The sequence below is a fragment of the Hipposideros armiger genome, unplaced genomic scaffold (genome assembly GCF_001890085.2).
Source record: "Hipposideros armiger isolate ML-2016 unplaced genomic scaffold, ASM189008v1 scaffold_134, whole genome shotgun sequence".
NCBI classification, from domain to species: domain Eukaryota; kingdom Metazoa; phylum Chordata; class Mammalia; order Chiroptera; family Hipposideridae; genus Hipposideros; species Hipposideros armiger.
This window is the reverse complement of record NW_017731484.1, coordinates 1,633,784-1,644,612: the sequence shown is the minus strand read 5'-3', so window position 1 is coordinate 1,644,612 and position 10,829 is coordinate 1,633,784. Positions and strand designations below refer to the sequence as shown.

At 50.7% G+C, this 10,829-nt stretch overlaps 1 protein-coding gene across 1 annotated transcript; it reads left to right on the top strand.

The window, feature by feature from the left end:
* On the top strand, positions 1-10,163 carry GOLT1A (golgi transport 1A). The gene is made up of 5 exons (XM_019649623.1): positions 1-107; positions 5,836-5,927; positions 6,874-7,052; positions 9,100-9,163; positions 9,829-10,163. The coding sequence occupies exons 1-5, from the start codon at positions 83-85 to the stop codon at positions 9,868-9,870; spliced, it is 402 nt and encodes a 133-aa protein (XP_019505168.1). The 5' UTR covers positions 1-82; the 3' UTR covers positions 9,871-10,163.
* The last annotated feature ends 666 nt before the right edge of the window (positions 10,164-10,829 follow it).

Sequence of the window (10,829 nt, the reverse complement as noted above, 5' to 3'; positions counted from 1 at the left end):
TTGAGCATGTACAAGGTTGGTCTTCCCTACTGCTCACCCCTTGCCAGATTTGACCCGGAAGGTCCCCCAGGCAGCCTGCAGCATGTTCTCCATCACCGAATGGCAGAGTGAGTCTGAGGGGCCCTGCTGCAGAGGGGTTGGGCTGGGCTGGGGTGTCCAGGCTCAGTGGGGGCCAAGACGACACCCCTCCTCGCTGAGATCGCTCTCTGAGGAACCTGTGAGGCGACCTCTGGAGCCAGTGGCCTGGGGCTGCTGTGTTGGCATCCTCCACGCAGCAGGGCCATGGCTGGGTGTGGCTCCTCTGTCTTCCAGGGGGTGGGGGATTGGGATTGCCCAGGGTCCCCAGGTAGCCAAAAGCTGGTACCTGGGGGGAACTGGCAAGTTCACCACTCAAGCTGGTGCCTTTTCCATTCAGAGTTCTTAGACCTGGGATGCTGCAAAGGTGGACCCAGACGGCCACTGCCCGTTCAGACATTTTCCCCCCACAAATCCTCAGGGTCTTCTGTGGCCCTGGGTCCCTTCTTGTCAGAAACTAAACTACTCCACTCCCCACGTCACCATATCCTCACTCCTATACATGCTTCTCCTTCCTTTGGGAGAGGGCAGGGAAGTAGTCTGCCGGTCTGGAAGGGCTGGGAGCTGGCTCTGTGAGTTTCATTTAGGCGAGTTACTTAAAGTCTCTGAGCCCCAGTGTCTCATCTGTGAACTGGAGATAATAGTCATTCAGTGAACAAATGTGTCTCCTCTGTGTGCCAAGCACCGTGTTGGGCATAGAGTATACAACAATGAATGAAACAGATATATCCCCTGTGTACAGCCTAGAGTGGTGGAACAGGATGTTAACAGATAAAGAAGTCAGCAGGTAGTATGTCCGGAGGTGATATGTCCTTTGTACAAAACTAAAACAGGTAAGGAGGCTAGGGAGTGTGAGGCAAGAAGTTACTGTTTTGTATAGAGAGGTCAGGAAAGGCTTCACTGAGAAGGGGCCTTTTTATGCAGAGATCCCCAGGAGATGAGGGGGGAAGCCATGCAGCTATCTGGAGGGGGAAATGTTCTAAGAGAGGACAGCCAGTGCAAAGGCCCTGAGGCATCGGCATAGTTGGTGTATTTGAAGGAGGAGGAGGCTGGTGTTGCTGGAGCAAAGTGAGTAAAGGGGAGAGTGGTTAGGTTTAGTCAGGGAGACCACTGAGAGGCCAGACTGTGTAAGATCTTTGGCTTTATCTCCATAAAATGGGAACTCATTGGAGGGCTTTGTGCAGAGAAGTGATATGATCTATTTATATTTTTAAAAGACCACTCTGGGTGTTGGGTTGAGAATGGACCGTAGAGGGGTGAGTTCAGCAACAGGGAGACCAGTACTGAGGTGAGAGATTGTAGAAGAGGCCAGGGTGGTAGCAGTGAACTGGTGGGAATTGGTCAATGCTGGATCTGTTTTGAGGAAACTGCTGGAAGAATTTGCTGGTGGACTGGATGTGGGCTGTGAGAAAATGAAGTCAAGAATGCCTCCAATATTATTAGCCTGAGCAATTAGAAAGGTTGAGTAGGGGGCAAGAGTTGGGTTATAGACATGTTGAGTTTGATGTGCTGTTAGACATCCAGATGAGATTTCAAGTAGTTACTCAGGTAAATGGGTCTGGAATGGAGAGAGACATTTGGGGGTTGACAGCATATAGATGATATTGAAAACCATGAGAGTCTGTGAGATCACCTGGGGCACAGTTTCTCAGCCTCCCCACATTCTGGGGCAGGGTAATTCTTTGTTGTGGGGTATATCTTGTGCATTACAGGATTCTAGCAGCATCCCTGGACTGTACACACTAGATTTCAGTAGCGCACTCCCACTCCCAGTTGTGACAATAAAAAATGTTTGCTCCAGACATTACCAAATGTCTCCTGAGGGACAAAATCGTCCCCCCACCCCACCTCCCAGTTCAGGACAACTGACCTTAATATTTCTAAAAATATATAGAGAAAAGGGCTGAGGCCTGAGCCCACTGGCAAGCCAACATTTTATTAGACCAAAATGTGCTAAGTCCTGTGAAGAATGTGCTAAATCCTATGAGAAAAAGAAATGAGGGAACCAGATTTAGGTCAGGGAGTGGAGAGTGAACCAGGTTTCCCTGAGGAACTGACATTTGCATTAACATCTAAAGGATGAGTATGCTTTAGGCAGATAACAAGTGGGAGGAGAGGGCAGAGTCAAAGGCCCTGAGGCAGGGAGGTTCATCAAGGAAACAATGATGTAGTTAGAGTGTGGCAGGCAAGGGAGAGAGTGGCCGGAGACCCAGCTGGACAAGCAGGCCTAGGCCCCATCATACAGGCAGGGCCTGTGAGCAGAGGAATGGATGGGAAGACCCTGTTTCATCTAAGCCCAGTAGGGAGCCATGAAGGATTCTACGCTGTGCAAATATGATTGGATCATATGTTTTCCAAGATCCCTGATAGCTGTGTAGAGAAGGGATAAGAGGGTGGCAGGAGTGAAGCAGAGGCTAACAGAAGGTTGGAGGGGCCCAGAACAGAGACAAAGGTGGCTTGGAATTAAGTGGTAAGAGTAGAGAGAAACAGACAGCTTTCAAGATACATTTGGGAAGAAGACGCAACAAAACTTAGCTGTGGTTTGATCGAGGGAGCAGAGAGGAAACTCGAGGATAGCTCTAGGGCTTTTGCTGCAAACTGCCGAGTGTGCGGTGACATTTTTTTTCATTTGGGGAAAATCAAGAGAGGTTCAAGTTTAAGGAACGAAGATCAATAGCTCAGTTTGGACCTGTTGAGTTCAAGATTCTTTAAAGAGAGAAAAACCAAGCAGATATGCTAAGTAGGCCGCTGGATACGAGTTTGAAAGCTCAAAGAGAGGCCTGGACTAAATAAGTAATAATACATTTAATGTATGAAAGATAAAGATCGACATTGTCACCACAAAAGTGATATTTAAAGGCATGGGAATGAATATGTGTGAAAATAGAATGAGGAGTGAACTTGGGCCAAAGCCCTGAGCAATTCAAATCCCAAGAGGAAGAGAGAGGAGTGGGAGCTGGCAAAGGGACGAGAAAAGAGTGGGCAGAACGGCGGAAAGAAAATCAACAACACGCTGTCATGGCATCCAAGAGAAAGGGCATTTTAAGAAGGGAGTGGCCAACTGCTAACAGGGAAGGACTGACACCTGTCCCTTGGTTTTGTTAACACAGACTTCACAGATGGCCAAAGCAAGAACAGTTTCTGTGGAGGAGTGTCGGGGTAGGACTGGACCGGACTGGGTTGGATAAAGACACTTTTTCTAGAGTCAGACTACTGGGATCAAACCCTGGTTCTGCCAGCTGCTAGCTGGGGGCCCCAGGCAAGTGACTTGATATCTCAGTGTTTCAGTTCTGTTTGTGAAATGGGGCTAACAGCATACCTACCTACCTACATGGGCAGTTATGAAAATTAAACGAGTTAGTAAGATTTAAAGTATTTAGATTGTGCCTGGCACCACGTGCTCATTAGTGTTAGTGATTGTTCTTATTAACCACTATTGTTAATTTTGAAAATTGAAGGAAGGCTTTTTCTCTCCCCATTTCCCTCCTTCCTCTTCCTGAACAATTCAGTCCTAAAGCCATTAGGTAGAGGGGGGCGGGGGTACCCAGAGCAGGTGTCAGAGCCTCAGCCAGGTGGAAGGGGGTGCACACTGGAGTTGGCCTGGTGCCAAGGAAGGGCGAGGAGAGCATCCTGGCAGCGTCAGGGCAGGGTGGTGAGGAACTTTATAATAGCGGAGCCTGGCAGACACATCATCAGTCATGGGCCAAATTGAAATCATGCATCACCTAATAGATGCAATGAGAAGAACACAGCGCCACATCCTGATACTTGTGCATAACCTGTATCTCGTCATGAGCAAACATCAGACAAGCTCAAATAGAGGAACAACTGCAAAATAACTGGCCCAAATCTTCAAAAGTGTCAAGGTCATGTCCAGGAAAGACTGAGAAACTGTTCCAGACATAAGAGACTAAAGAGACACAGAAACCAAATGCCACACGTGTTTCTGAACTGGACCCTTTCCTTTTTTTCTTTTTTCTTTTTGTAAAAGATTTTATTGGGGAACTGGGAGAGGGGAACAGCGTTGGGGTGTTGGGAAAGGGGACCAGCCAAGTTGTTGTTTTCAATCTTCATTGTGGAGGGCGCCAGTCACCACCTGGCTGCCCATTGGCAGCTTGTGGCCTCTAAGCTCAAGGTGCTGTGTTCAATCTTAGTTGCGGGTGGGCGTAGCCACCATCTCATGTGGGAGTCAAACCAACAGCCTTGCTGTTAAGAGCGCATACTCTATCCACTGAGCCATCTGAACGGCAGCTCAGCTCAAGGTGCCAGAGTTAGTCTTAGTTGCAGGTGGGCATAGCCCACCATCAAACAGGCAATCTTGTTAGGAGCACGTGCTCTCACCAGCTGAGCCATCCTGCCACCTGTTGGCAGCTCAGCAACAGCTCAACTCAGGTGCAGCGTCACTGGCCCATGTGGGAATCGAACCGGCGGCCCTGTTACTCAGAGCTTGTGCTCTTAAGCCAATTCTTAACCAACTGAGCCACTCGGCCGGCCCTGGATCCTTTTCTTATAAATGATATTACTGGGACAACTGATGAAACTTGAATGGCATCTGACTTTAGACGGTAGTAGTGTATCATCATTAATTTTCTGATTTGGATGGTTGTATCCTGACTACATAAAAAAACAAAGGAAAACCACACCAAAGTATTCAGGGGTGATAAGATAGCCCATGGCAACTACTCTCAAATGGTTCAAGAAAAGAATTCTTTGTACTGTACTTGCAGCTTTTCTATCCATTTGTGATTGTTGAAAGAGAGAGAGAAATGAATGGTGTTCCAAGCCTCCCTGTACAGCCTCGGGCCAGAGGACCCATCCCCCTGCTCCAAGAGATACTGCTTTCCTTTCTGGAGCAAGAAAGACACTGAACCTGGCTTTAGTTAATGCGAGCTACAGAGTGGGAGCTGGGGCAGCCTGGCTCATCTGCTGGCCACTCACAGTAGCTTATGGCAACCCACTGCAGCAGGGGCTGCAGCCTACACAGTTGTCGGCGACTCACGGCAGCCCAGCTCCAGATTGAGCTGTTGTTGACCATACTAGCTGTAGAGGGCGCAGCGTCACTGGTTCTCATGTGGGATCCAAACCAGGGCTCTGCTGCTCAGAGCGGGAGTCCCAAGCCAACCCTTAACTAACGTGCCACTGGGCCGGCCCATGACTTCAATTTTTCCAATCAAGCAGGGACATGGACAGTTTAGAGGAGGAAGGAGACAGGGTGAAGAGCTGTTCAGGAGGGCTAGCCTCTTGAGAAATAGTCAGGTCAGCTGGGTGGTTTCGAGATCCTTTGGGGCTGGTGGCCCTGAGTTGTCAGTGGTCCCTTTCTGCCTGAGTGTGGGTTGGGCATCAGCGGCTCCCAACTGCAAGAAGACAGAATCATCAGCAGCAGATGGTCGTGTTCAGCCAAAGGACCAATCCTGATGATGATCTGGGTAATGCAGCATTCGAAGCCAAGAGGAAGCTGAAAATGAAAAGTGGTGAGGCAGCCCTAGCTACCTCATAGAGTTGTTGTGAGAACCGAATGCCATGATGTGTAGAACTGACCAGCATTTTCCAGGTGCTAAACGCAGATTCGTGCCCATCCTTCCCTTCCTGTCCCATCATTCCCCAAGAGCACAGAAGCCAAGATTCCTGGATGGAAATGGAATCTTGCCACCTCATCCCCCACCCCCAGAGGGCACCTGTCCAGTGGAGATGGGGGAAACTTCCAGGGTCCCCACCCCCACCCCAGAGCCCATCCCACCACAACCTTCTCACCTGTTGCAGAGATTGGCGTGGGCACCGCCGGCTTTGGCATCTTCTTCATCCTCTTAGGAGTACTCCTGTACTTTGACTCCGTGCTCCTGGCCTTTGGAAACGTGAGTGCCCCTGCCCTGTGGACCGCCCCCAACCTACCTGAGGTCTCTATGGCTGGGGTCAGCCCCAAGTTCCTTCAAATCGTGCCCATCCAGGGGTCAGGTGCCATCAAGCCTGTGAATGCGAGGGTGGCTGGGGATGGACAGCAAGCCCTGCTGGGCAGAGAATGCCAAAGTTCTGGGTGAGGCCCTAGGGGTGCCAAGAGGAATCCCTCTGGTTAGGGAGAGGAATGTCACATCACATGAACATACGCGACTAGAGAGGGAGGCAGGGACATGGTAAAGCCATCATAAGACAAACACATTTAATATGAAACAAGGCGCTTGGAGTAAAGACAGCATACTCAGTTGGAGAAGGACGAGAAGGAATTTGGAGAGGAAAATGGGTGTGGAGGTAGATAAAACACTTCCAGGTGGATGGAACATGCTGGAAGAAAGCTAGAGTTAAATTGGATGGGAACCTGGGCACTCTTAAGGGATCGTTAGGAGCCAAGCTGAAGACAGTGACAGGGCCATATAGTGGAGGGCCTAGAGTATAATTCCACGGGCAGTGGAGCCCTGATGTTTCCATGCGACTTTGGGTATGGCTGCCTAACCTATGTAGGCCTCAATCTTCACCTTCCTAAAATGGAGAGACTCTCTCTATCCCATCTTCCTTGGGAGGTGTGATGAGAAATGGAGTCATATATGAAATGCTGGGATCCAAGAAATTGGGCTGAATTGGGTGAGAAACTAGAGACCTTCAAAGTTTTCTTTGTCCAGCCCCCTGCCTCTGGGCAGTTCCATTCCTAACCAGCTCAAATTATTCAAGGTTCTGGGATTTTGCCACATGGCTGGGTCACTCTCTCTGATACATCTCTCCTTAAAGAGTTAACAAGCCCTGCGCCATGCCTGACGTGGCTCTAAGCCTGGCTGTGTTTGTGCTCATGCTCCTCTCCCTCTCCTACAGCTGCTGTTCCTGACAGGCCTCTCCTTCATCATCGGACTGAGGAAGACTTTCTCCTTCTTCTTCCAGAGACATAAGCTCAAGGGGACCAGCTTCTTTCTGGGGGGTGTGGTCATTGTGCTCCTGCGCTGGCCCCTGCTGGGCATGTTTCTAGAAACCTACGGATTCTTTAACCTCTTCAAGTGAGTGCCGGGCCCTGTCCCCTGGACGGGCTACCAGGGTCTCTGAGTAGCTGAGATCAGCCCAACGGATTGGGCACGGTGTGCAGAAGCTGGACTTATCCTGCAAGAGTTGGGAGCCATGGAAGGATTGAAAACGGGGAGGGGCATCGAGCAGACACTGGGAAAGGCCCCTCCAGCAGTAGGTTGAAGGGATCTGCCCGCCCCTCAGCAAACACTGAGCACCTGCTGTGTGCCCAGCACTGTGCCTATCCCCAGGGAGGAAACACAGGGCCCACGCTCAAGTTGAGTGATCCAGATGGGGAGGAAAGGCTAATATTTGCCAGGCCCCAAATATGCACTAAGCACGCTTATCATCATCATATCACTTGGTCATCTCCACAACCCATTGTAGGATCACCCTCTACAGATAAGGAAACCAACACTCAAAGAGGCTGCCCCCTGCCTGAGTTCTCACAGGCAGTATGTCCCTGGCTCCTGGCTCCACAACCCTCTGCCAGTCTGGTGTCAGCCTGGGCCTGGTGAGAGGCAGGGTGGGACTCAGTGAAGATGTATAGCCACTGTCAGAGCCAGTGTCCTAGAGGAAGCAGTCCCTGAGACGGGCCTTGAGGGCTGGGCAGCGTCTAAGAGAAGACTGGAAGGCACTTAAGAGGAAAGGAAAGGCTATCAGGGAAGGTGGGGGTGGGAGGAACAACTCCCAATGTCTCTGGGGTGCTGCGGAGAGAACAGAGGTGGCATGGGGATGTGGGGGCTGGAAGAATCATGACCTGTGGAATCATGGGAAGGAGCTGGGGTCAGGAACCCCTGGGTCCCCATAGGAACCCTCAGTCTGCTCAGTGTAGCCTTGAAAACAGTCTGATTAGCCTGAATGCCTAGACCTCATAGACATCATGTAGTGTGTCCTCAGGAAATGAAATTTTCTCACACATGTTCTGCCATCCATTTATTCAATATTCAAACAGTCATTGGGCCGGCCAAGTGGCTCAGTTGGTTAAGAACTCGCTCAAGAGTGCGAGCCCTGAGTGGTTCGATGCCCAGCCCGAGCTGAGTTGCCGCTGGCAGGATGCCTCCGCAGAAAAAAAGAAAGAAAAGAAACAAACAGTCATTTACTCAGTCAAATATATAAAAAGCCCCTACTGTGTGCCTGATCCAGGGCTAGGTCTGGGGACATGGCACTAAACAGGGAGAAACTTTCTGAGGAACTTGCAATTCAGTAGGGAAAACAAATAAATTCTGACAACAGTGACCATTTATTGAGGGCTTAGGACTGTGAGCAGGGCACCTGCAGATTCAGTAGTTCAAACCCAAAGTCAACCTGGACAAAGACACTTTGCACCAACACTGTAGGAGCAAAAAATAACTAGAGTTTATGAGAGACCTCGGGGATGCAGGTGAACCTCAGGGAATTGCAGCCCAAGGAAAGGAAAGAGCTCAGGCAGAATTCAAGTTTCTGATCCCCTACACACAGGGCCCCCTCCCCAGTCCAGCCTCGGCGCCTAAGAGCCCTTTGAAGGATCACATCTGTGTCCCAGCCAGGCTCTGCAAGGTGTGTTTGATGGGGGGGGGGGCCGAGGCAGGGGAAGAAGACATGAGCACAGCCCCTAACAGCTAGCCCTGCCTGGAGCCCAGGGAACCTGTGTAGTGACACTCAATCTGGAGAGGAGAAGACAGTGACAATAATGAAAACAAACATTTCCTGAGCATTTCTGTGTGTAAGGCTCTAGGATGCAGATACTATTATTAACTAGTACATTTTAAAGCTGGAAACAGATCCAGAGAAATTAAGGAATTTTCCCAAGCTTATATAGTGCCGGTAAGTGATAGAGCCAAGTTTTGAACCCAAGGAGTCTGACCCCAGGGTCTTCATGCTTCACCACTCCACTTGGCTGCTTCTCAAACACCAGGAGTACAGAACCAGTGCCCCCCGTGCCCAGGGCCCTGCTCTTTTGGGAGCCAAAGCTGGAGCCTTTCTGTGGACCACAGCCTTGCTGCCCTCTATCCTCCCTTCCTGGGCCATCACTGACCCTTCCCTCCATCCCTCTGCTCCTAGGGGCTTTTTTCCTGTGGCCTTTGGCTTCCTGGGCAATGCCTTCAACATCCCCTTCCTGAGTTCGGTAAGTGCCTGTGGCTTCGTGGTGGGGCCTTAGGGTGGGGCCTTAGGGTGGGGGGAGCACACGGAGTTTGTAGAACTGCTGCCCCAGGTGCAGTCGACCTTCCCCGTCTCCCCTTGCACCCCCCTTTCCCCAGGTTGGCCTGCCTCAGCTGCTCTTCCCCTCCCGGCTCCTTCTCCATTGGACAAGAGCAGACGGGTGACGGTACCAGGAGCAGCTGTGCCCAAGGGGTGGGTATAGAGGAAGGTGGCTATTAATAGCTCCTTATTAGAGCCAAAGATATGGACACTCAGAGAATTTAGGAAGTGCCAGAAAGTGCGAGGGATTTCTGGGTAGCTGTCTAAGTCTGGGACCCAGACATGGAGAGGACGTGTGACAGCCCAAGACAGCAGGAAAAGCAGGTGGCAGATATTGTTCTCTCCTTGGAGCAGTCATGGGGCAGTGGTCCCCAGTGCCTGCCCCCGCTCCTTCTCCGAAGCACCTGACAGAATATGAGCTCTCTGAGAAGCCAGCACCTTGATGCGCCCGCCAGCTGGGCACATCCCTGCGGCCCCCTCCATATCTGCACTTGGCACTGCTCCCAGTTCTCAAGGCCGGCTTTGTAATAACCTCAATATTGAGTCTGCTCACCACTCTTTGTCTGGAGTAATGATTCTTGGCTCCCACAGCTGTTCCGCCGACTACAAGGAGGCACCAGCTCAATGGTCTGAACAGCAGAGATGAGCTCCTCGAACTTGGCTCATTGGTTGAGGGGGCTGGACAGGAAATGAGGTCATACCCTCAGGCCCCCACCCTGCACTGACTCATCTCCCGGTCACACCTGGGCCTCTCCAAGTCCAGAAGGAAGGATGGAGCTGAATGACTGACCTCCAATGCCCAAATCAACGTCAGGACTGTTGGGAGCAGAGATGCAGAGCCCCACAGAGATCGGACTGGGGCTGGTATCACACCCCCCACACTGTATTTACGGGAGGAAAAGCAAAGATTAAATCCCCAAGCTATGCGTGTGTCTGTGATTCAAAGTCAGTTTCTCTCGCCCATTAAGTCCATCTCCCGACTCCGGGCAGGCTGAAGCACACATCATTCCACATAGCAAGGGGCAGGCTTGCTCTCATAGGCTCACTTTTATCCTGGTGTTTAAAGTCCTAATGAGTGACATAATGTGTTTGCAAGCCCCTATTAGTGGGAGGCATTAGACACGTGATGGGTAATAATCCTGTGTACTGGCAGGAAATGCTTCTCAACCATTAGGTAGATGTCTGCACAGTGAACCTACCAGGTAGAGCCTGTGTTGGGGAGCTTCTTGTCTGAGAGTAAAGACATAGCTTTTGCCTTCAGAGAGCTCTAGTCTGACAGAGGGAACAGTCTCTGTCCTGGGGTGCCCCTCGTCCAAAAGTAAAGCGCATTCTTACAGGCCCAAGAAGGAAACAAGGATCCACTGCAACATCAATCTCTTTAGTAAATACCTTTAAGGGTCCTCTATGTCCGTACCGAGCAATGGAGTGGGTGCTCAGGATGCAAAGGGAAGGAGACCTGTCTCCGCCTTCAAAGTGGGGTAAATAGCAATTATAAAATGCTATGATCATGTCTGCCACAGACACAAAGGTGGGGTCCTGGGAGCAGCACCTTCTGAAACGCCTGAGAGTCACTTGTCCATAGTCCCTTAGAA